Source organism: Macrobrachium rosenbergii, chromosome 56, assembly GCF_040412425.1.
Source record: "Macrobrachium rosenbergii isolate ZJJX-2024 chromosome 56, ASM4041242v1, whole genome shotgun sequence".
NCBI lineage: Eukaryota > Metazoa > Arthropoda > Malacostraca > Decapoda > Palaemonidae > Macrobrachium > Macrobrachium rosenbergii.
Window position 1 is genome coordinate 23,372,565 of NC_089796.1, and position 25,635 is coordinate 23,398,199.

At 44.7% G+C, this 25,635-nt stretch overlaps 2 protein-coding genes across 3 annotated transcripts in view; one reads left to right on the plus strand and one right to left on the minus strand.

Moving 5' to 3' along the window:
* Positions 1-2,696, minus strand: part of LOC136836124 (uncharacterized) — a 61,294-nt gene extending 58,598 nt beyond the window's left edge. Inside the window, exon 1 of the mRNA XM_067100115.1 lies at positions 2,454-2,696. Within this exon, the coding sequence (XP_066956216.1) occupies positions 2,454-2,696 (243 nt within the window). The remainder of the gene's footprint in view (positions 1-2,453) is intronic.
* Positions 1-19,049, plus strand: part of Prp5 (pre-mRNA processing factor 5) — a 28,081-nt gene extending 9,032 nt beyond the window's left edge. For both annotated transcript variants that reach the window (XM_067101301.1, XM_067101302.1), the window contains one exon: positions 15,357-19,049. In XM_067101301.1, the coding sequence (XP_066957402.1) occupies positions 15,644-18,763 (3,120 nt within the window). In that variant the 5' untranslated portion in view covers positions 15,357-15,643 and the 3' untranslated portion in view covers positions 18,764-19,049. The remainder of the gene's footprint in view (positions 1-15,356) is intronic.
* The last annotated feature ends 6,586 nt before the right edge of the window (positions 19,050-25,635 follow it).

Here is a 25,635-nt window from a genome sequence, read left to right on the forward strand (position 1 = left end):
CTGAGTAAAGTAATTCAGTCATACCTTTTGTCATGCCTTTAGGCCAAGGAATTTGCATTTTATGTTTTGTTTACCAGACCTAGTATACTGTACCTAGCCATCGGTAAATAATATTATCTTAACCCTCAATGTTTCAAATACTTGCCAACCTCCAAAATTAGCTTATAAAAGAATGACATTTTATAATTAAAATTCCTCTTGAGCTGTTTGTTTGAAGCCTTTTGACACTTACCTGACACCTGATATATATATATAGCTGTATTCTCCGAAAGGACCACGACAGAAGTTAAAAACTACGGCTGCCCAGTTGGGCGCAGGTGGTTAAATGCCCATTCCCACCCGCTGGGAGGCGGCGTCGGGGCTCATTCCATTTTCTATTCAGTTTTCTCTGTCGCCGAAATTGACATAGCACCTGTTGTCAATACCTCATGGTTGGATTTCGGAAACTTTTCACTGGTATTCTGATTGTCTTTTGGTTTTTGACTTTGGATTTGTGGATGAGCATAGCTTCTTTGGACTGATTTGATTTTGGTTTGGCTTTTCTTGACAAGATGTCTGGTTCTAGTTCTGCTAGTTTCAGGTGTGTGTTGTGAAGGAGTGTAAGGTGGGGCTACCAGCTTGGTGAACCCTCACACAGTATGCATGAGATGTAGGGGCATGTCTGTATGTTGGATGATCGCTGCAAAGGTGTGAATACGTTGCCTGATTCTGATTGGAAGGCTTACTGATTCTTCGTTCTGCAAATTAGACGTGACCGTGTAAGTCTTCCTCCAGGAGTGTGTCAGTTGGTGGGAGTCAGGGTATTAATTTATCTCCTGTTAATCCTACTAATGCTTCTCCTTTCCCTGTAGAGTCACCTTCGAACCCTGTGATTGCGTCTGGGAAGGTAATGCCCTTGCAGATTTTGAGCTCCGATGAAGTACCTTGGAGTCTAAGGTGTTGGCGATCGAAAATGCAGTGAAGTGTAGTAATCCCCCCAGTGTTGTGGAGGGCGTCAGATCGACCCTATAATGCCTCTGGGTCTGGACTCTGCCGAACTCCCAGGACTTGGAATGGAGCGTGTGAAAGCGCAAAGAGGTTACAGGGACCCCCCCCGATCTGGCGTCCCGCCGGCGGGCCTTGTTGGCGTCTCCCAGGCTGCCAAGGATGGGTGCTGGCGTGCGGGATCAGGACTGTTTCTAGATCCTCCGAGCGCCTCTCCACGTGAAGTCGCGTTCTCGGTTGGACTCTTGTCCGTTCAAGAGGAGCTTCGTTGAAGGAGGACGCTTCTTCTCCTCTTTCGTGCCTTGGAGTCTTCTCCCGACTGGTTCGCACCGACTTGCGCGCCCAGAAGAGGACCAGGACTTCTTCTGAGGAGGGCGTTGCTGAATGTCCAAGAGAGCCTTGTCGCCCAAGAAGAAGAGCTGAGGCGTCCTTCCTCTTCTTCTCCATAAGAAACCTTCCTTCTCCTCAGAGGTTTCTCTCCTTCAAGCGTCTTCCAGGATATGCAGACAGTTAAGCTTCCCTTCGCTGCTGAGGAGGCGGGGCCTGCGTGTGGCGCCGTGAGATTTGGCAGCTGCCGTTAGAGATCTAGAGTCTCCCTCTCCTGCTCTTCGTTCGTCTCTCTCTCCTGCGGTTTCTGCGTGGTCGTCCTCATCGTTAGAGTACGGATCATCGAAACTCTCGCCTCGTCGTGATGGCGCTGGCTGATCAGGACGCCCCTCTTACCAACTCGGCTTGGCCTGGTAAAAGTTCCGCCAAGGCGCTCTTCTTGACACTCCTCTCACGCTTCTCATCTTGTTTTGGCGTTGGTAGGGCGCTCCCCAGGATGCTTCTCTTCCTTCCGTCTGATTCTCTGCCGGATGCCGTCAGGACTCTCGTCAAGCTCGCCAGGGCCTCGGCAGGTTTCTGAGGCAGGGCGGCTCGGCTTCCAGGGCGAGGCTTTCGTGGGGCCAGGGCGAAGCAGGACGCTCAGCAGGGCGCTTCTGTCACGGAAGTTACTCCGGGCTTTTCTGCTGCTTCTTCCCACGAGAAGGTCTTGGCCAGGTGGGCCCAAAGGTCTTGAGTCTTCCTCAAGCCCCGGAAGACTCTCCTGTCCTGTCCTGTGAAGAGGGGTTTGTCTCAAGTCGGACTCTGCAGAGCAGGCAGCCCCCTCTGTCGTCTTTCTCCGACTACCGGGTTTTGGCTAGTATGTGGAACTTTCAGATAAATTTCAGCCTTCTGCTCCCTCTTTTCCCCTTTTTAGCAGTTGGCTTCTTCGAAGGTGGAAATCGCCCGACTTCCTGCAAAATGAAGACTTCTCTTGCTACTAGGGAAAGCTCTCCAGAGTCAACTCTTGGATGGAAGATAGGAAGTCTCAAGGAAAATCTTGTGCTCTACCCCGTCCTAGAGTAATGGGAAAGCTGGAATGTGGTATGAGATGGGAGAGAAGTGGCTCAGGTTCCTTCTTCCTCTCAAGGCGACTTTGCAGTCACCTGTGGATGCTTCAAGGAGTCTCTCCTTTCTTCAGCGAAAGTGTCCTGGACTGCTTTCTGAGACTCGACCACCATCTGAAGGCCTTTTCCAAGTCTATGGAGGTCTTTGTTTCTGGATTGGTGCTTGAGGGCCTTGGACTTGAGGACTCCGTGGTCAGATTCTATTTCTCTGGGGCTGTCCAGTGTTCTGTCTTGCATGGACAAGGCCGTCCAGGGATAGTGCTGATGAACTGGCTTCCGCATTTTGGTACAACCCTCCTGAAGAAGAGGCTTTATACTGCAATTTTGCTGCCAAGTCAGTTTCTCCTGTTCAGAGGCTGAGTTGCACTTTGCCCCTCTGTCTAGCCATCTCTTCCCCCAGCCACTTGTCAGGATCTCGCCTCAGCCTTGGGGAGAAGGCTACTCAGGATCTCCTTGCACAGTCTTCCCAGGCGTCCTAGTGTCCTTCCGTCATGCAGGGACTACCCTTGAGAGACAGAAGCCCTTTTTAGGGAATCTTCCTCCTCTAGACCCTTTCGAGGAAGAGGCCTCTCAGAGGCGGGCCCTTCTTCCCAAAGGGGCAAAGAGTGACTTTCTCCCTCCAGACCCAGTAAGCCAGGCTTCTCTCCTGTTTGGAAGCCTGGAAAGTAAAGAAGGGCTGATTCCTGGTCCCTCAATGTAATCAAGAAAAGTTACAGGATCCACGTTCCTCAAACCCCCTGTCCTCTGCTCCCAGAGATCTGTCGCCTTCTTACGACGGGAAAAGCCAGATCCTTTTAGATCTGCTGGAAGAAATGATCGAGAAGAGGCCATAGAGCGAGTCCTGGATCTGGAGTCTCCAGGTTTTTGTCGTCTCTTCCTGGTTCCAAAACAGTCAAGTGGAGACCAGTCCTGGGCGTCAGCAGACTGAACAATTTTGTCGTCGAAGAAAAGTTCAAAATGGAACGCCCCAGTCTGTTATCAATGCGCTGCGACCAAGCGTTGGATGGTCTCTGGACCTCAGGACGCTTATTTTCATGTTCCCCATTCATCCTCCAGTGCGAAAAGTTTTGAGGTTTGTCCTGGGAAAAGTGTACCAGTTCAGAGCTCTCTGTTTGGGACTGAGTACAGCTCTATGGTATTCACAGTCCTGATGAGGAACGTTGCCGGTGGCTTCATCTTGCGGGCATAAGGATCTCGCTCTATCTCTGGACGACTGGCTCATTCAGGCCCATCGGAAGAAAGTGTCTGGAGGACTTACATTTTCAACTTTGGAGCTGGCAAAGTCCTGGGACTTCTTGTGATTTAGAAGAGTCTCATCCCAGTCCTCTCAGTCCATTCTTTATCTGGGGATTCAGATGGATTCAGTGGTTTTCCAGAACCTTTCCATCCCAGGAACGTCAGCAGCACTGCTTCGTAAAAAAGTTTCGGCCTTCCTGGAAAGAAACATGCTCGGTGAGGAATGGATGAGTCTGCTGGGGACCATTTCATCACTGGAGAAATTTTATTTCCCTGATTTGCATCTCAGACCCTACAGTTTCTTTCTTGCAGACAACTGGAAGAACAAGGAGGATCTGGAGAAGTCTCTCAGGATCTCTCTCTCTGTCAGGACCATCTTGGTGGTGTTAGTGGTCCCTTAAAGTTGGCAGGGGTCTCTCTCTCTTGACCCGACCTAGTGTTGTTTTCAAGCCAGCGTCCATGTCGGGATAAGGGAGCAACACTAGGGGAGAAGTGTCAGGCACCTGGGAAGGGGAACAGGTGTCTGGCACATCAATCTAAAAGAACTAAGCGATTTTTCTTGGCTCTTCCCAGTTTCTTTAAGATCAGAGATTTGAGCCGGGTAATTCAAGTCAACTCCAGACAACACCCACGGCCTGGCGTGCCTCAGAAACAGGGAAATACTCATTCTCAGTCCCTATTCTTGATTGCCAAGAGATCCTGCTGCTGTGGGCGCATTCTCGTCGGGTGACAATTCTCACTCGTTTGTTTGCAGGGGTTGAGAATGTACATTGGACCTCAGTCGACAGCATCAGCTTCTGCCAACAGAATGGACTCTGAGCGGAAGTGTGTCAGGAGCTTTGGAAGCTTTGGGGCGTCCCCTGGTTGGACATTTTGCCTTCTGAGGACCACAAGGCTGCCTCTTTACTGCTCCCCTGTTCTCGACCGGGAGCCCTTGCCAATGAGATGTGCTTTCTCTGGGACTGGAAGGGTCTAGATCTGTGCATCCTTTCCCCATTCCAAGATTCTGGGAAGTCGTCAGAAGTTTGTAGCTTCAGAAGGGGCGAGAATGACTGTCGCCCCCCCTTTTGGCCTTCAGTGGTTCCCAGAGGTCATGTCTCTCTTGGTGGATTTTCAGAGAGCAACCTTTAGAGAACAGATCTTCTCAACAACCCCATAGAAGGTACCTACAAAAACCTTCCCGCTCTGAGTCTGAGTGCATACAGACTATCAGTTGCTCAGAAAGGGAGTTTTCTAAACCAGTGGCTAGGCGTCGCTAACCAGAGAGGCCTCATCCAGTGCAGTGTGCCAGTCCAAGTGGATCATTTTCAGGAGTGGTGCAAACTTAAGAATTTCCTCTACACAACCTCTCTTTCCCAGATAGCGGACTTCCTTTTTATTTGAAGAGAAAAGGATTTGAACGCTAAACAGTCCCTACCATCAAAGGCTATAGGGTATGCTGTCAACGGTCTTTAGGCATAGGGCCTTGACTTATCGGATAATAAAGACCTTCATGATCTTCTGGAGGTCTTTTGGGCGATCTGGTAGTACTCCTAAGTTACCATTCATGGAATTTAGATATAGTTCTAAATTCTGATGTCAAAGGATTTGAACCTTTGCATTCTGCTTCCTTCAAAAGATGTAACAAAGAAGCTATTTTCCTAACTGCTCTGTAGCTTGGCGGAAGAGAGTTAGTGAACTAAGCGATCAAGCAAGATTATAGGTTCAGAAGGCCCTGATCTGTCATTTCTCTGAGCCCTATTTTTCTTGCCAAGAATGAGAACAATCTTCCCCTTGGCCCGGGTCGGTAAGTTAGGGGCTTGTGAACATCACTGGACAAGAACCTGAGAGACCCTGTGTCCCTGTCAGGGCTCAGAAATTTTATTTACAGAGGACCCAATTGTAGAGGTCCTTCTGGCAATCTTTGGTGCTCGGTTCAGAACTGATATACCTCTCTCGAAGAGTAGCCCACAGTTCTTTTTCTGAAAGCACCATCATAGCCCATTCCAGTGTTCTGAAACGAAGATTTGAGAACTTTGAAGGTTAAGGCTCGCGAGAAGTGAGAATACATTGCTACCTCAGTGGCCTTCCAGAAAAACCAGTCTCTCAGGACATTCTGGGTGCCACTTTTGGAGAAAGCAAATTCTGTCTTTGCTTCTCATTATCTCACAGAAGTAAAGACGCCCCATGAGAATTGCTGTGCGCTGGGGCCTTACGTTTCCTAATCTGATCTTGGGGCAGAAAGACTCTCATCCTCTCCTTTAGTTTTGTTTTGTGTGTTTTTAAATATTTTGATATGTTGTTTTTATGGTTGTTGGGTCTCCACCAGTGGTGGTCACCCAGTCCTTAGTTTATGTTAATTATTCTTGACGTAACTAGGCTTGGTCAGGTGGTTGTTTAGTTTGTCGCTTGCCCCTCACAGTAAGTCATATGGTCTAGTCACACATGTGGTCTCGCCCCCGTTGACAGATCATCAGATTTCACCAGCTTTATAGGTCTCTACCTCGCTGGAGTTCTCTAGTAAAACAGAAGCAGACTTGGGTGACAGTAATCACAAGTCAGCAATGCTAACAGGTAAGGAACCAAGGCGCAATTGCCTACATATGTTTGTTTCCTAAATCCTATTGTCTCTTCCCACCCTCCAATGGTGGGATTCAGCTATATATATATCTGTCAGGTAAGTGTCATGAACAAAATGATATTTTTTATGATAAAATAAAGTTTGTTCATACTTACTGGGCAGATATACTAATCATAGTACCCACCCTCCTCCCCTCAGGAGACAGTAGTTCTAGTTTCTAGAAAATCTGAATAGAAATGGGAATGGTTCTGACACCCCGCCTCCCAGCGCGGAATGGGTACTTCAACCACTCCGCCCAACCAAGGGTGCCGTAAGTTTTTGAATTTCTGTCGAATCCTCGGAGAATACAGCCATATATATATCTGCCAGGTAAGTATGAACAAACTTTATTTTATCATAAAAATATCATCTTTTTGATTTAACAGTGCTGTGATATGGAATATCAAACAGTGAATGTGGAACATGCAGTGTGATGATGCATGCTCAGGGCAATACATCTGATGATTGAACTTTTAATTTGGTAATGGAGTCCTTGCGAGCACTTTGGAAGTGGTGCGGGACCTAGATACTTTATCGTTGGCTGAGAATTAGTCCCAGTATTTGCTTCATCAGTATACTGTATTGTGTAGAGTACAGGCAGTCCCCGGTTACCGGCAGGCTTGGTTAATGACGATCCGGTTTTATGGTGCTTGTCTAGCAACGAAAATCGCCAATCTTCACCGCCGAAAATCGCCGATTTCCGATTATGGGTGCTGATAATTGGGTATTGGCATCAATACATACCTAACAGAGGCGCCGATAACCGAAAATTGGCACTTTTCAGCACCGATAAGCCGAAAATCGCCAGAAAAGTGCCAGAAGTTGCCGATTTTCGGTTAGTGGCGATTTTTGGTTATCATCACACCCCCGCAGAACGGAACCCCCGCCGATAACCGAGGACTGCCTGTACTTGCTTTGCAGTACATTAATAAGTTGGATCGTTTTCTGAGAAGCTTTTCATGTCTCCTGTGCAAGGATGACACGTATCTGGGTTGATGCGTAGATTGTGAACGTTCCACACTTCCAGTACCCAGAAGCACCCACTGGTGCCCACTTCAGCCTGACACCCACTTCAGTCTGACATCAGCTCATGCTGCGAGTGCTAGATGGCGCCCATTGGTGCCAGCTCGTGCTCTGAGTAGCCAAAGGCGCCCAAAAGTGCCTAAGCACCTATGGGTGGCTCCTACCATGTGGCGCCAACTTGTGCTCTGTGCAGCCAAGGCGCCCATAAGCGCCTGAACACTCAAGTGCGTCCACAGGCAGCAACTGTAGCAGACAGCCAGGCATGTACAAAGCTTCATACCCTTTTTCTCTCCTTCTATTAGCTCTATGTGTTTATCCACATGCTTCCGCACCTGGTTCCCTAGCTTCCTTCCCATACCTTCGTCAGTCTTGTGTTTGGGTTAACAGAAAATTAATCTTGTAAAGTGAGTGTTGTGCAGTGGAGGAGGTGATTATCCGGCCCACTGCAAAGTGAGTGTTGTGCAGTGGAGGAGGTGATTATCCGGCCCACTGGTTCTCCTAGACCTAAGTCACTGTCGTACTCCCCTAAACCTGGGAGGAGTCACACTGAAAACCCAATGGTGGCTGGTGGGAAGTCCCTGGGGTAGTTGCCCCCTCTGTTGAACCTGTTGCTCATTCCCAGGTATCAACTGACAGCCATTGAAAAGGTGTCTTGATGGATATGTAGTGGAGGAGGTGGTTGCTCGTCCTGCTGACTCTCCTAGATGAAGGTCCCTGTCAGACTCCCCTAAACCTAGGAGGCATACTGGAAGTCCAAGGGAGGTCGGTGGGGTTTCCCCACGGGTAGTTGCCCCCTCAGTCGGACCTGTAGTACATTCCCAGGTATCAGCAGACAGCCACTGGAAAGGCATCATGATGGATATGTAGTGTTAGATAGCCACTGGAAAGGTGTCTTGATAGATGTGTAGTGTTGTCATCTCTTGTCAAATTGACGTCTTCTTGAGCACCTGGTGCCATCCTACTTGTGCCTGGCGCCAGTTCCTGTACTCTCGGCACATATTCCCGAATGCCCAACACCAGTTCCCCGTGCTTGGCACTCTCTTTAGTACCTGCACCAGCCATCTAGTGTCTGGTGCCAGTTCCTCTTTAGTACTCAGTGCCCATTTTTGCCAAGAACACTGTTGTTATTTCTTGAGTGCCAGTCTCCGATTGAAAGCCTGGCTCCGGCTTTCAAGTGGCCGGTGCCAGTCCCCAACTCTTCAGTATCAGGCTCCCGCCTCTGAGTGCCATACAGACCGCTCACAAGCGTTTTGGCTCTCATCTGTCTGTTCCACCTTTGCCTAGAGTTCAAAATGAGACGATGTAGCTCCCTTTTTAGTGACAATTAGTATCTCGGATTCCTGTCCTTTGCAGGGACTTTTGTTTCCTAAATTTATGAGCTTGTTGAAGAAATCTCCACCTTTGGCATTTTGTTCTTCTTCCAAGAGGTCTTTCAGGGAGTTGAGCGTTTGACTTTTGTTGAAAAGGGAGCAAGACAAGTGTCTTTGGACCTTCCTCCCTCTGGTGCTTCAACAGAACTAGACCTTGTCGAAGATCTTGTAAAGATTTTTGAAGTAAAAGGTTTTTTCTTGACTGGCAGCAGGAGCACAGGCTAAGAAGATAGAGGAATCCCAAGTGTTTACTGAGAGACATCGCTTCAGATTGTCTCTTAGTCCTGTCCTGTACGGACAAGGATAGTTGAGATGGTTTTTAGAGATTTCCACTCTTTTCTTTGGAATCTCAAGAAGAGAGAACTTTGGTGCTCGTTTACTACTGTGAGAGTCACACATTCGCAACCAGCCCTGTTATTTTTGCCTACAGACCTACATCACCTCTTCCTCAGAACACAGCCTCCATCGCAAGAGTCAGCTTTTTGGATGTCAATCTCAACTCTCAGAATTTTCGGGCTTTCTGCCAACCTAGAAAGTCACAGCTACTTTCAGATGGTCCACTAATTTCCGGCCCCTGTTTTCTTCTTATTTGGAACATTAGTAGACGAGTCTACTGGGGACTCTGTCATCCACGGAGACATTAGTCAAGTTAGACAGACTTCATATGAGAGTTTTGCAATTCCATCATCCAGTTCCTAGGTTTCCGGCACAGCCAGAAAGCACCATTACATTTTATGGTTCTCCACAGCCGCTGAAGATACACGCAGTTGACGGTTGCCATTCCCCTCTTCTTTTCAAGCAGGAAGGAGGCTAGCTTCATCTCACAGCCTTCCTGCAGTTCGTTGTGGTTCCCATCGTCTCTTCTTCAGTCAGACTTCCTTTGGAATGATGATATCTTCTCTCCTGAGCTTTCTTTTGTTGGAAGACCTTACTTGGGCTCCAAGCTAGAGGAGAAAGCTCCTTGAACCCTTTCGGACCAGCGCTCCCTAGCAGTGTCTATTCCCTAATGCCTGGAATCAACTTCTGAGCTCCTGGTGCCAACTTCCTGGCACTGATTCCCCAATACCTGACGCCTGTTCCAGAGTGCATGGCACTATCTAGCCAGTACAGCACTAGGCTCCTGCCGCTGAACACCTAGTGCCCCCTCACAGACTATTTTTTCTGCTTAAAGGAGTGTCTTGATTGCAGAAGAATTTGTAACTCCTGGTTTTGGACAAGGCTACTGCTATCCATTGCCCAGGCTTTTGTGTCTCTTATGGACTTTTCAAGGCTTTTACAAGCTTGCCAGATATTAATTTCTGCCACGCACAGTTCCGCATGTGTTTTCAGTCTGTACGAGGTGTTGTTGAGTCCACGCAAGGCATTATCAAATCCAGATAAGTCAAGCCCGCACAGATATCCACGTGTCTGCACAGCTGTCAAGAGTCAGCAGAGTCGGCATCTAGTCCGTACAGTTGTCTGTGAGTGTGCTTGGTGATCTGCAAGTTTGCTTGGTTGCTTTCTAGTCCGCAGGGTTGTCAGCAAGCCTGCATGACCCACCGCTCCCTTTTTTCTCTTCGAATAGAGAATGAAGTTCAAGACGGAGACGAACCAGACAGTCCTGTCATCCATTCTCCAGAGCGATTAGATGGAAACCTTGGATATGCTGGATACTTCCTTCCATGTCCATATCCGGACTCCTGAGAGTATCTCAGGTCCATCCTAGGAGACAGGATCTTCCAGTTCGGGTATCTAGGCTTCACTCTCTACGGCACAAGTCTTCTCTCGAGTCCTCACTCCTCTTACATTTGACTTCATTTTCTGGCCATAAACATCAGTTTTTCCTGGATGACTGACTTCTTTGATTCTCTTTGAAGAAGAAATGCTTGAAGGTTTTGAACAAGTCAGCTGGGACAGGGAAACACAGCCGGACACCATCGTTTTTTCCCAAAGCCCCTGATTTAAGTCGGACCTACAGTGGTGGCTGTCTGAACTAATTGTCGGAAGGGAAGTTCCTTCATCCTCTGAGATTAGTCTTAGACTTTTCAACGCCTTGATCTAGGTTGGGGAGCCCACTTGGGGAACTTGGAAGTTTCCGGGATGTGTCACCGGAATAGAGGAGCCTTCACATCTATGTCAAAGTGCTAAAAGCTATTTGCTTAGAGCTTCAGTGCTTCTCAACCTGATTCACTCCTAGACTGTGGTAATCCAGTTAGACTAGACCGCAGTCCTGACATTTATTACGTTAGCAAGGAATCTCTCTCTCTCATTTTCTCTCCACCAAACAGTAAGAGAACTTCTACTGTGGACAATCAAAATTGAGTTTTCTAGTCCTCGATTTATTCAGGCCAGCTAACAAGTTCTGGGGGATGAACTGAACTGACAGGCGACAGAAGCTCATTCTTACTGCCGAATGAACCTTAAATCCCTTGGTCTGTGGGGATCTGTGGAATCTAATGGGCAGGCCAACTAGCATGGGAAGCAGACTCCATGCTGCAAGTTCGGTCCAATTTGGACCCCTAAGTCTTTTTCATCCTTCAACATAGTCAAGGAAGCGCTGAACAAGTTTCAGGCTCATTTCAACATTACGATGACCCTCATAACCTGGTTCTGACCCATGAAACAATGATTTCCGAACCTGCCACAGTTGTTGGCAGACTCTCCATGACTTCTTCCCCAATCTGTTTCTACTCAGTCAATTTCACTTAAGAGATACCACCAAGGATGGCTAGTTCTTGTCCAGATGGGCCTCAGACTGTCCAGTAGCTTGTCAGAACGAAGGGTTTTTTCCTAGATGTATGATAGGGACTATTGCAACGCAGACGTCAATCTCCCAGCTCCATCTACCAGAATAAGTGAGCAATTTTCTGTAGCTGGTGTCTCAGACTCTACATTTCTCCTTTCGAGACATTTACTACCCAAATTGCAGATTGCTTCTTTTATCTGATTAGATCTAGAATATCTTGTATTCCTTCATTAAGGGGTGATGAGCTATATTTAACTCAGTTTTTAAGCAACTTCATCAAGTCCTTTGACTAGTCCAAGCAAGGAAGGATACCCGCTCTCCAGGAACCTGGACGTAGTATTGAAGTGACTGACAAGTTCCCCTTTTGAATTACTGTATTACGCTCCTTTTCTCGGAAAGGACCTTACCTGGAAGGCTACCTTTCTGGTGACCTTGGCTTCTACTGAAACATTTTTGTGAGATCCAAGCCATCATTCTAGGGTAGGTCTTTTTCACAAGGAGACACGGTTTGTTTGTTTGCCCTTGGATTTTAGCCTAGAACAAGGACCTGTCCGAGACCTGGATCTGTTCTTTCTCCCTTAAGAATGTAACGGACATCCTTGGTTCTGAGAAAGAATAGAGAGCCCTCTGTCCAGTTGAAGTTTTCAGGTGTTACCTGAGTAGGACCGGAAGAGCAGAGGGCCATCCAAAACCTGTAGTGTTCTGGCAAGGACCCATTTTGATCTCTGATTAAGAATGCATTGTCCTTCATCTTAAATGGACTTTATTTCTGAGACCTCTCTCAGATTCAGGAGAGCATTTTGCCAACTTTAAATGAAAGCTAAAATGTCAGAGCAGCTTCTACCTCATTAGCTTGCGGGCAGAATTTGTCCCTCACTTCCATTCTGCAATCGACCTACTTGTTTAATTGATCTTCGCTTCTCACCATTTTTAATGAAATTTAAATCAGTGTTAAAGTTTTGCAGTACCTTGCGACCATTATTAGTAACTGGGTATCGTGGGAGGAAGCATAGGATTTTCTCCTATCTCTTCTCCTTGTAGTAAGGCATCGGGTTTTGGGGGGCTACAATGTACCTGGAGCACCCACAACTCTCGGTGAACGGGTTGTGGTTGTATTTCAGTGTAGGTGACAGTATTGTCTGGTTGTTTTTATATTGTACTGTGCCCCCCCTGGGCATCTATTAATGCTTTGCTAGCTATCGGAATACTCCCTTGCTGCAAAGTTCCCACTTAAGTAGAGGTGTTCCATGGCTATACCACCACACCACTACAGGTGAAGATGAGCACCAACCAGTGGTGGTATTCTCCTGCAGTAGCTCTCTTAACTGATAAGGAAACAACAAGCATTGTTTTTAGTGCTAGCAACTTTTCTATTTCAAATTCATTACATGACTTTATGTTTTGGAGTAGAATATGTCCATGTATCCCACCTCCTATCAATGTGGAATCAGCTATGTAATTACTATAAAATGATACTTATATAAAAATGACATTTTTATAACAAAATAAAGTTTTATATACTTACCAAGTAATTACAGAATCAGAGCCCACCCTCCTTCTCTTTGATGGACAAAAGGCACAAACAGAATGAAGTTGTCTGCTAAGTTGTTCCTAGTATTCCTGTTAGTGGGCGGGACTGGTCACCTACACTAAACAATCGAAGTGCTACCGTGGATTTTTGAATTTGAGCTGCCATGCTAGTTAGAAACTATAGCTATGTAATCACTTGGTAAGTATATATAAAACTTTATTTTATAAAAATGTTATCTTTCAGAGACCCATTGCTGAAGACTTTTCATTAGTACAGGTAAGTACAAGAAGGAGTCTTGGAGCACTTCCTGGTTTTAGAGGTGATCATGTAGTCAAGGACTCTCTCTGAGCTGGAGATCGGTCTTCCATCCCTGCATGGTATTCGTGCTGCAGTGGGGTGTATTCATGCCCTGCCTTCTCAGAAGAATCTTTGGCCTTCCCAGGCAATAAGGGCAGGTGTGTATGCCACACAAACTACGTTTGCTTCATTCTATCCGAGGAATGCTGTCAGGGAAGTCTCTGGATACCTTCTTCATGGGACCTGTGGTGGCTGCCCAACAGGCTGTGTGGCACCCAAGTTTGGTTTCAGACAGGAACAGTATCTCATCTGAATACTGAGCATAGTGATTGGAAGTGTGAATGTGGGAGGACTGTACATGCACTTCCTGGCGACGTGTCCGCACGCAGCGTCAGAACTGAAAAATCGTCAAAATCCAAAGAAACCTTACTTTAATGTTTTGTATTGAAATGATGTAACTGCATTTTTATTGAGTTTTTCATAAAAGCTCCATATTTTGAAGGAACAGCCGGTAGAGGCGGTGACGCCAACGCCACCACCGATAGAAGATGATGATAGCTTCCTTACGCCTTAAAGGCTTTCTATCCCTGTCCCTAACCAGCTTTATTCGATGGAATTGTATGTTTGCCAAAACCCCTGACTCCATTCCATACATTCACTGCATGTGTTCTCCCTGGGAACACTCCTGATCCCTACATGCTGTACACAAAGAATGGCGATCGTGATTAGCCGTAATAACTCGAACGCCGAAGTCGACCTGTCGTAAACTGGGAACTGCTTGTACTTTCCTTCCAACCTTACCCCTCCTCATGAGCAGCATCTAGGCCGAAGTACACGCTGGAGTTGGACAAGATACATGTGAGTACACTTGGGCATCCTGTCTTAGCCCTTGTGGCTAGGATGTGTCTCCCTTGGTCTTTACTTGTTTAACAAGGGGGAGAGGCATTTTAATAGTATTAAACTGCCTTCTGACATGAAGTCTTACTGAGTTGTTATGGTTCTTCAAAATTTTTTCCATTCTTGAGCACCCTTCCATAGTGCAAGGTATCTGGGGCCAGAGTCCTACTACTCTGGTCAACCATTTTGACAGACTGGTAGGAGGTTACAGAAGGCATGACAGCCCTTGCTTGCAAGGCTGTCAGGAACATGGCAGTTGCAGGGACTAGCCCCCCCTCCACTCCTAAGGGGTAAGTCTCCCATACAAAAGGTAAAGATTGGTATTGCCACAGGAACAAATAAACATTTTGAAAAGTAATTTGTATTTTTCCCAGGTATACAAACCAGTGCATTTTATATAATTAAACCCACCTCTACTAATCTACAAGTCCAATGGGCTTCTAAAGACAACTGAGTAGTGAATGGAAGATGTTTAGGTACTTTATACTTCATTCCCATCTCCACTAGTCAACTACCTGGTTACCAAGTTTCAATGACTGATTCCATTTTGCACTGAAGGATATTCCTGTATAAAAGGCTCTGGTTTTTTGTTATTGAAATACTAACAAAGAATTAAATAAATGAACACATGAATTTTTTGGAAAAATTGCCATTACACTCAAGTATATTATGGAACTACTTTTTTGATTGGTTTACTTAGTGAGTGTAACATCTATTATGACATGTCTTTAGAAAGAGCATTTAATGTACTTTGGTATATAAAAACCACAGTGGTTTGGATTCACTTGGACCTAACATGCTGGAAACCACTAAAGAAAAATTAATTTGGAAAAAGTGGGAGTTTTGATAGAATTTGGGGTATCTTCTTATCAGTGATATGAACACCCTTTCTATCAGTTATGTAATCCTAATTGTTAATTTCCCATTTCACATTTTGGAGATGTTTAGTTGGTTGGGGGTTACATGAGTTCCCAAGTAGTGCATAATGAAACAAACCTAAAGGTCACTGATTTGAATCAAGATCCCGTGAAACAAACCTTTTGCAAATATGATCAACAAAAATTTGGGATGTGTGGCACTCATCTTTTGTCTGTTAGAGAGATTTTGATCATGTAGATAAGAATTTTAGTAATCCTTTGTGTTTTTCTGTTAAATTCATTAATAATACATTTCATTTACAATAAATATGCACATGTTGTAGTTAGTTGCTTGGCTTTTATTTATATTAACAACCATGTGAACCTAAAAATTGTTTTTCTTTCAGTTGTGTTGTAACCAGCATCAGCACAATCTTGATGGCATCAGGCAGAAAGATGGACTCTGAAGTGGAGTGTTTCCCCTTCACTGTGATCAAGACATTCCTTGGTTTTTTCATGCATCAGTAAATGCAACTAAGTTTCTTTGAGAATTGGATATTATGAACTGCATTATCTATTCATATTTGTTGTCATAGTGAAGTTTCACTCATGGTTTAGAAATTTGCCTTAGATAGAAACTGAATACATAAAGTTACTACCTTTGATTTGTAAAAAGCGGCAATTGTGTCCAAAAATGTCACGAGATAGCAGGCTAGAAAAGGTCTCGCATTTTCACTGCACCCTGACCGCAGGAGGTCTTGCCCATGGGGACAGAGATCAGAGGCGATCTCGTAGGTCTAGATCAAGAGATCGTCACAGATCTCGCAGCAGAGATAGGCGAAGGTCAAGGTCTCGTGATAGGCGTTCTCGATCCAGGGACAGATCGAGGTCTCGAGACAGAGATCGCGATAGGAGATCCAGATCACGTGACAGGGACCGCAAGAGAAGCAGGAGTAGATCCCGAGACAGAGATAGGGATCGAAAGAGGAGTAAGAGAAGTAAATCAAAATCACCAGCAAGAGCCAAGGCTGTCCCTGTCCCTGTTCAGCATGTGGAGCCTGCAGCTCCTGAACCCACTGAAGATGAAGAAACTGGCTTGGACTTTGATCCATCAAAAATTGACAAAGAAGAAGCAGAGAAGCGTTTAGAAGCAGAAATGCAGAAAAGAAGAGAACGAATCGAGAAATGGCGTGCAGAGAAGAAAAAGAAGGAAGTTGAAATTGCTAAAAAGGAAGCTGAAAAGGGGACCTTAGGAGCAAATGTTCCAAAAGTTTCAATGAAAACTTGGAGTTTGGAAGATGATGAGGAAGAGGATGATGGTGAAAGCAAAGACAATGAAGCAAAAGCTGAACAAGAAGATGAAGTAGATCCTTTGGATGCTTTTATGTCTGGCATCCAAGAAGAAGTAAGAAAAATCAACAGAGGAAGCATAGCTCATTCAACAAAGCCTATGACTGGTACAGTTGAAAATAAAATTGGTGTTGCCAAGAAACCTGTTATTATTATGGGTATGGCCAAGAAAGTTGATGCAAAAAAGAAAGGAGAACTTATGGAACAGAACCAAGATGCCCTTGAGTATTCTTCTGAAGAAGAGAGTGAGGACCTAAAGGATGCTATGGCAAATATAAACTCGAAGGGACGAAAAGATTTGGTGAAAATTGATCATTCTTCTATCCAGTATGTTCCTTTTAGAAAAGACTTTTATGTAGAGGTACCTGAAATTGCCAACATGACTAAGGAGGAGGTTGAGAGTTACAGAGCAGAAATGGAAGGCATCAAAATAAAGGGTCAGGGATGTCCAAAACCAATAAAAACTTGGGCTCAGTGTGGAGTCAGCAAAAAAATATTGGATATATTGAAGAAAAATGGGTATGAAAAACCTACACCTATTCAGGTTCAGGCTATCCCAGCTATCATGAAGGGTCGTGATGTCATAGGCATTGCCAAAACAGGCTCTGGAAAAACTCTAGCCTTCCTGTTACCTATGTTTCGTCATGTTGTTGATCAGCCACCCTTGGAAGATACTGATGGACCCATAGCAATTATCATGACACCTACACGAGAGTTGTGTATGCAGATTGGTAAGGAATGTAAGAAGTTTGCCAAAAATAGTCCTCGTGTCTGTTGTGTGTATGGTGGGACTGGTATATCAGAGCAGATTGCTGAATTGAAGAGGGGAGCAGAAATTATTGTATGTACTCCTGGCAGGATGATCGATATGTTAGCAGCCAACAATGGTCGAGTTACCAACTTACGCAGGGTTACTTATGTGGTGTTGGATGAAGCTGACCGTATGTTTGATTTGGGATTTGAACCACAAGTTATGAGGATAATTGAAAATGTACAACCTGGACGACAGACAGTCATGTTTTCAGCAACATTTCCACGTCAGGTAGAGGCACTTGCAAAAAAGATTCTTACAAAGCCCATAGAGATTATGGTTGGAGGCCGTTCTATCGTTTGTAAGGATGTTACACAGGAAGTGATTCTTCTTGACGAAGACCAGAAATTCCTCAAGTTGCTGGAAATTCTTGGTCAGTTTTATGAAAGAGGACAAACCATAATATTTGTAGATAAGCAGGAAAGTGCAGATACCCTCTTTAAAGATCTCCTAAGCCACTCTTATAGAGCATTGGTTCTTCATGGAGGGGTTGACCAGATTGACAGGGATAGTACTATAGCTGATTTCAAGTCAGGGAGAGTTCCTATACTTGTTGCCACATCTGTTGCTGCCAGAGGGTTAGATGTTAAACAGCTGATTCTTGTGGTTAATTTTGATTGCCCTAATCATTATGAGGATTACGTGCATCGGTGTGGCCGTACAGGAAGAGCAGGAAATAAGGGCTGGGCATATACTTTTATTACATTTGATCAGCCACGGTACAGTGGAGAAGTCATCCGCGCCATGGAGCTGTCAGAATCACCAGTACCAGCAGATCTACAGAAGTTCTATAATGATTACAAACAGAAGATGGAAGGTGAAGGGAAAAAGGTTAAAACAGGTGGAGGGTTCCATGGTAAAGGTTACAAGTTTGATGAGACAGAAGCAAACTTTGCATCTGAGAAGAAGAAATTTGAGAAAGCTGCCCTTGGCCTTGCAGATTCAGATGATGAAGATATTGAGCAGGATATTGACCAACAGATTGAGAGTATGTTGAACACTAAACGAATTGTAAAGGAGATTAAGGTCACTCCTGTAGTTACGACTGCCAAAGAAGATGCCACAAGAGGATTGAACCTTACCAGTGGTTCTGCATCTGACAAGCTGGAGTTGGCACGTCGACTAGCCCAGAGAATTAATCTCCAGCACAATATTGGAAAAGAGGCTAAAGGTGCCACCCAGCAAGCAGCGGAATCCATCCTCAAAGGAGATGCTTCAATTCAACCTACAATTTCAGCCAAAACAGTGGCAGAGCAGATGGCGCAAAAACTTAACAATAAGTTGAATTATCAGCCCAGAGATGATCATGAAGATGAAGAGGAAAATCCAGAGGAGACACAACACAAGTATGAAGAGGAGCTGGAGATTAATGATTTCCCTCAACAGGCCAGGTGGAGAGTGACCAGCAAAGAGGCATTGGCACAAATATCAGAGTATTCTGAAGCAGGTATAACAGTCCGAGGTACTTTCTGCCCTGCAGGCAAAAATCCCCCGGAGGGCGAAAGAAAACTTTTCTTAGCCATTGAATCTACTTCAGAATTGGCAGTGTCAAAAGCAAAAGCTGAAATTATTCGTTTGATCCGAGAGGAGTTGGTGAAGCTTGGAACCAGTGCTGGTCCAATTAAGGCTCAAGGACGCTATAAGGTTCTATAGTCAACCAGTGTCTCATGCGCATTGAAATATACCATAAACTTTTTTCTAGAAATCCATTTATTTAATTAAGTTTTCTTTTTAGTAATAGTAAGCAAGTCTGAATCATAGAGCATATATTATGTTTGAGTTCACATAATGTTACATTAGTCTATGAGATTTTTTATTTTAGAAGATATTTTCTGTGCAATTACAGTACAGTACTATAAAAGTCAGGTATTTGAGAAGACTGTTGGAAGTATTTTCGTAGCTGTGCATTAGACATTCATTAAAATTCAATGAAATTTAATACAAGTATGAATTTCCTATCTTTATAACTGAAATTTTCAAGTATGGTTTTTTTTCTAAAGTTTATTGTGATGGAATTTATTTCTTTAGGAGTTGTATAAGTTATAGTTTTTAGAACTCATCAATAAACTGGGAGAGTGCCATGCTGTAGAAGAGCAGGAATGATAACATTGTTACCAGTACTGTAATACAGTATTTGCTGGGAACTATTGATTTTAGGAGATATGTAGATTTACTAATCCTTTAGCTTCATAGTTGCATGCACGTGGTTAAAATTTAAACCAGGCAAAAGTGATCACATAATTATCTAGTCTTGTACAGGGTAGATCACGCATAGGCAGTCTGTGACGCTGGACCAGTCATATTTTATTTTATCTTAACAAAAAACATTACTAGAAAAAAAATATTAAAATTATTATTTCAGTCAAAAGTTGGTGCTTGTTAAGTCATATTGTTTGCTATTTGCAGCTACTGTACTTCAATAAATTTGATATGTCAGGAGAAGAGAAAAAATTAGTAATTTAAACAGACTACCTTAATTACTCTAGAATAGAAAGATACCAATTTTTTTTTTTAAGAATTCCCATACAGTGAACAAATCTCTTATGACTTACACAGTGCATAAAACTGCATAAATTGCTGATTGCAGATTTACTTGTGTAATAGAATTCTTGAGTACTTCTCCTAAAGGATTAGTTTATTCACTGGCTGAGAGAAATAGCCCCATAATCAAGTCATCTGTGTCATTCATAACATAGCTTGTAAAGTATGAGTTTTTTTATTGTTATTATTGCTTTCATTTCACTCATCTCATCTTTCCTCACTTTTGGGTAGTCATTATTTAATAGTAAATCAGTTTTGGTATGAGAAACAGTAACATGGATTATGTTTTGTTATGTATGGAGAAATTAAAAGCAGGCAGGTCTTGTTTGCTTCCATAACAGACACAGTGCCACACTATTTAAAGTGCTTTAGTTAGTTATGCCTACATAGGCAGGCAGGTTATTGTGGTAGCGTTGGTTTTATGTTAAGTTTGTTTTCCTCTTCATAATTGTTGATATTCAGTTCATTGGCTTGCCTAAAGGTACCTATTTAGTAGTAAAGGCAAAGGACAGGTCATTGCACTGCTGCTGCGGCAATCTGACTGACCTTCCAACTGAAACATCTTGAATCTGTTTCATGTGGCATTTGTGTGTTTTTGTTCAACGTGGATTTGAATGAGAAAAGTGAATAATGAAGGGGGTGAAGGATGTAAGCAGGCATATGACTATTTTAGGTCTTAATGTTAGTGTAACAAGTTCTGGTTTTCTGCATTGGTGCAAAAAGCACAGGCTCTTCTCCTTTGCTATGGAGAGGTTTGGCAGCAGCAGAGGAAGGCCAAAGATCTTGACAGTTTAGTCAAAGGCATTACTCTACCTTCAATGCTACCAAATCTTTTCACCTCCTTCCTCTTGTACTACATTCCCTCTTTCCCTACCTTCTCGAGCAAGAGGTTCACACTCCTGTGATGGTAGTCAACCAGTCTGTGCTTCCTTACATTGTCAGCCCAGGTGGATGTGCTCACCTCTCCCCAGGTTTAATATGACACTGGTTTGCATTGCTGGAGATCTGACAGATGCTTCTGCACGGTATTCTGAGTAACCAGTATTTTGGTTTCGTTCATGCTGCTGTTTCTGCTAAGGAACTTGGTACTGCTGAGCCTCTTGTAGCGATTCTTTCCTGTGTTTAGGGCAGCAGGCACATTTTTCTGGCCTGAACCCGATCAGTCTTGCACCCCTATGTCAAGTTGTACTGGTGATTTCAGAAGTCATTGGTTCTGTTTGCATAATGATGATGGGCAGAATGGCATTTTAGTGGAGATTCAGCATGTCAGTCAGACAAGGATCAAGACTCCTACATAAAAAGTGATGGGTTGTATTCCTGTAGCAACAAATCACAAATTTGTTAAGTAATTTGTATTTTTCTGAGGTACACAAATCAGATCCTCTTATCATAGTCCCATCTTAACCACCCCACATAGTTCCTGATGTCGAAGGAAAAGGTGCTTGATGGTGAGAGGGACTTCCCCCCCCCTATCTAAAAAAAAAATTTTTTTTTACCAAGTTTTAATGACCATTTCCAGCTTATGCTGAGTAATACTGTACTTCTATATGACAAGCTCTAATTTGTATACCTTGAAATTTTACAGATTACTTAAAAAATTTGTGTATTTATAGACAGATTTTCCTAGAACCTTATGTTGTTGTGACTCCTAATGCTGGAAGTGATGTCTTTTATTGAGTTGTCTTTTTAATTTGGCCGTGAATTAGTACATTCAGAAGAGACTAACGAAAGGGACTGGAAGCACTGTAATTAGCAGTTGTTCCTACACAATATACAAACCATCGGTCCTTTACATAAGGAATTACTTTCAGCGCAGCTGGAAACGGCTGTTTAACCTTAAACAAGGTGATAGAATACATAGTTAACTACCGACTATGGGTGGGAGTCCCACCCACCCAATTGGTATACACCCACTTTACTTTTGGCCGTTGGTGGGGAAGAACGTGCTCTTCTCCTCTCTGCCTGCCGTTTAACTTTGTGTGTTAGTGTGTTGTTGATATTGCTGGTATATGAATATAATGTGTTATATAATATATGCAAATACATCACCTTGTTTTACTCTTGAGTTTACCCATTCAGTATTCTGATACAGTGGTTCATACTGACATATGCAAACCCTATGACTTTTATTAGCCAATGATGTGTCAAACTGGTTTTAACGTTGCCAAGGCAAGGTGCTTAAACTGGTTTCTCACCTTGCTTACGTTTTTTGCTCTGTGACATTCAAACGTTCTAAAATTCTTCTGGGGAGAATTTTATTCCTTCGTTGATACGAAGGAAGGTTTGTATGCTGAAAATTTCTTTGACATTTGTAATGTTTGTTTTTTGAGATGTAGAGCTCAAGTGCCTGGGAAGTAAGGGTTCTCTCGCTGGCAATACTTGCAATATTCCCCTGTATGTTGCCAATTGTTCTTTTTTATTCTTCTACGGGCATGAAGCAGCTGTTGCTCGGGTTCCCTGAGAACCTGTGGCTCGACTTGGAGAGTGAGTCCAGAGTGTGCGTGTGTGCTCATTCCTCCTTCACGATTCATCATTGTCATCTTCACCTTCATTTACTTGGTACTCTTCCATGTCTTCGGAACGGGAACTGTGCTTGGGTCTCTCTGAGACCCTGCAACACGGGAGCACCAGATGAGGGGGTCTCCTCAGATACGACAGGTTGAAGAGGTAACCCATGTCACCTATGCTAGTTCCAGGAAGTCTTTTTCCTGGACTAGTATGTACCTCCACTCGTGTTTCTTCAGATGCTTGGGTAGAGGGAGCAACCAACAATCATCCTGCATGTGACTTGGGAAGCTCGAGTGCGCAAACCTCCAAGGAGAATCATGTCACTCCAGGTCCTCAGGTTTCTGTCACCCGGTACCAGGTTCATTGAAACTTGAGTTACCTTACCAGGTACTGCATTGTCAGTTACTCCATGGACTGGTATAATCCTCCTCCTGCTCAGGTTTCCTCAGACACTCGAGTAGACAGAGCAACCAATGATTGATCCACTCCTGACTTGGGAGATTCAGGTGTGTGAGTCTCGAGTGGGACTCACATCACCATGGGTACTCGGGTTTTTTTGAAAACCCAAGTTATCCTTACCAGTATTGTTGAGTTACCTCCATGGACTGGTACACAGTAATCCTTCTTCTGCTCGAGCTTTCTCGACACTGGCAGAGAAAAAGACTGATGATCGACGAAGAAACTCAAAGCTACCATAATACCATGGAAACTAATTTGAGGGCTGGTATAGAGCCTACCTCTGCTTGAGATTTTTGAATTCTTTTGGTAATAGAAGCAACTGCTGCACGAAAGATTCGCGATTCAGGAACTTCAGGTGTGCGGTCTTCCAAGGAGACATGTGTCACCCCAGGTATTTGGGTTTCTTAGAAACCCTGAGTTACCTTTACCAGTATTGTGTGTCACCCCCACAGGCTGGTGTAGGCTCCTGTATCATTGGTGAACCTCCATGACACTTACAAGGAATGAGTGAGTGCTGCTTCACCTCCTGCCAGTACTCTCCTGAGTACGTGGCCAGGATCCCGTAACGGTGCAGCCAACTTGCGAGTCCACGCTCCTGGAGAAGTTATCAATGAGTTCCCCATACAATCTTCTCAGCATGTAAGAGGCCAAGGCCTTGAAGAAGACTGGGGCATGTCTTGAAGATATCCTGCGTTCACACCCGAGATTGCGCAGTCGCTCCTTGGGTCAGCCCTCGTCCACGTTTGTGTGTACGAGCCACTCACCTGGGGAAAGCTTCCACACATTTGCATAAACAGCCCTCCTACCTGTTCCTGTGCAAGAACAGTGTTGGACCGATAGTAGAATTCGAGAATTCTTTGTCATCTTCATCGTTGTCATGCGCTGTCATCTCCTCTTCTTCCAAAGCTACCAAGCGAAGGAAGAAGGGTGCCTCTCCCAGCCGTAGAAGTCCCATAGGGATTCTGACTGCCAGCCTTCTGCTACCAGTGCTGCAACTCTCTATTTGCTTATCTGGCACAGGAGCAACTGCTGCCCAGAGTTCCATGGACCCCCAGTGCAACGGTACCAGTCCTGGGAATCCTTCCCAATCTGTGGACCTGGACCCTACCAAGCAGAGAGGTTTCAGAGCGTGCAGCTCTCACTCAGCCCCTACCCACTCCCATATGGAAACGGTCCCAGATTTGTGACATTGGCCTACTGTCCTGCTCACCTAGGAAAGGCAAGAGGGGATTCCCCATCCAGTCTTCTTCTCCTGTAGTGACCTGTGTTTCTAGGAAGACTGTAGCATGTCTTTGGGACACCCCCCTGTCCACGTCCGTGTGAATGGGAGCGCTCTCCCAGACCTGTACAACCGCCCACGGCCTTACTCGCCTGTTGCGGCTTTGGCCTCCATCAGGTACGGCAAGGATACTAGGTATCTCTCACCTGTCCCCTCTATCTCCTCAGAATTTTCCGGGAACTGGGGACAGGACAGGACCAGTGTTCAGAACCAGGAACGTTCACTGTCCTGTCCCTTCCCGACCACGGAAGCTTATGCTCTGGATTAGGTCCATGGACCAGACCAGGCGTATGCTCGAGTGGTAGAGAGATTACCAGGGGTCTCTGGCAGACGTTCGGCGATTGTCCATTTGATACGGTAGTTTACGATCTCCAGAAGGAGACTATGGCGTTCCCTGTGGGCCATTTGTCAGCCATCATAACTTGGGGACATGGGAAGTGAACCCCAGTCTTGATGGCCTACAAGTTAAGTATCGAAACTTTCCAAAGGAGTTAGTGAACTATACCTCTCCACATGCCCTTATAGGAGGGATGGAATGAATTTTTTTCTAGCATTTGTAGAGAGAGGAGAGAGAGAGAGAGAGAGAGAGAGAGAGAGAGAGAGAGAGAGAGAGAGAGAGAGAGAGAGAGAGAGAGAGAGAGTTTGATGGTTTGTAAAGTAAATGGGCATTGAGAGAGAGCGAGTGTAATTGTTGTTAGTGAGTGTTTGTTGTTAAAGAGGGATAGGGTCGTTAGTTGAGTTTGTTTAATGGTGCTGTCTGTCAGAAAATGTGAAGGAGATTTCGGTTTTGGGGGAGTCTTGAGTTGAGGTTCAACCTGAAAGTGGACGGTCAGTTCATCTGAGTTTTGGATACCAAGTACTGACATTGATGGTGCATGTGTCTCTTTCTTTTTGCTCTCGCTTGTTGGTTGAGAGTCTGTTTTCAGTTTTGTTTGTGTGGTTTTTTGTGCTGTGTTGTGACCGTGGACACCTTAATCCATCTCCCAGCAAACTGAGGATCAGGGGTGAGTGTTGTGTGGTTATATGTTCTATGTATCTGTGTTGTGTGTTGTTTTTGTGTTTTTGAATTCGCCACACATATTGGAGTGCCTAACGGGGCAACTAGTGTTGCAGATTGTAATTAAGATTGGTGGCAGGCAGTGTGACTGGAGGAAAGGATGGAAGAGGAAACTGGTGAGGGGTTGAGAGAGTTAGGCTGTCAAGATAGGAGAATGCATAGTTAAAGAGTGAGAATGAGAAATTGAGGCTTCCAGTTGGAAGAGATGAGATCATTGTTAAGTAGCCTGGAAGAGGAAATGAAGGGGGAGATGAAAGAGTCAGAAGAGAGAATGGAAGAGAGGGGTGGATAAAAAGTTGGAGGGGAATGATGAAAGGTGTGGAAGAAATGGTGGAAGGTATGTTCAAGGGTGTTTTTGGAGAAGGGGCTGTTGGAGGCAGGTCTTCTGGAACGTGTGAAGGGGGCAAGAGAGAAAGAGGAGGAGAAGAAGTGATGGAAGCGTGAGTGATGAAAGTGATAGGGAATAGGAAGTAAGAATGAGAGAATGAGAGGCAGGGTAAGGAAAAGGGGAATGAAAAGCCAAGGGAAGGAACAGAGGAAAGTATGGATAAGTCAGGGGAAGAAAAGGAAGAAGGGAAAAGGAAAGGAACTGGTAAGAAGGGTGGGAAGTGTGGAAAGGCAGGAAAGAAGGAGAGGGTAAAGATAGTAGTGATAGTGGAGGTGGATGGAGGTGAATGGATA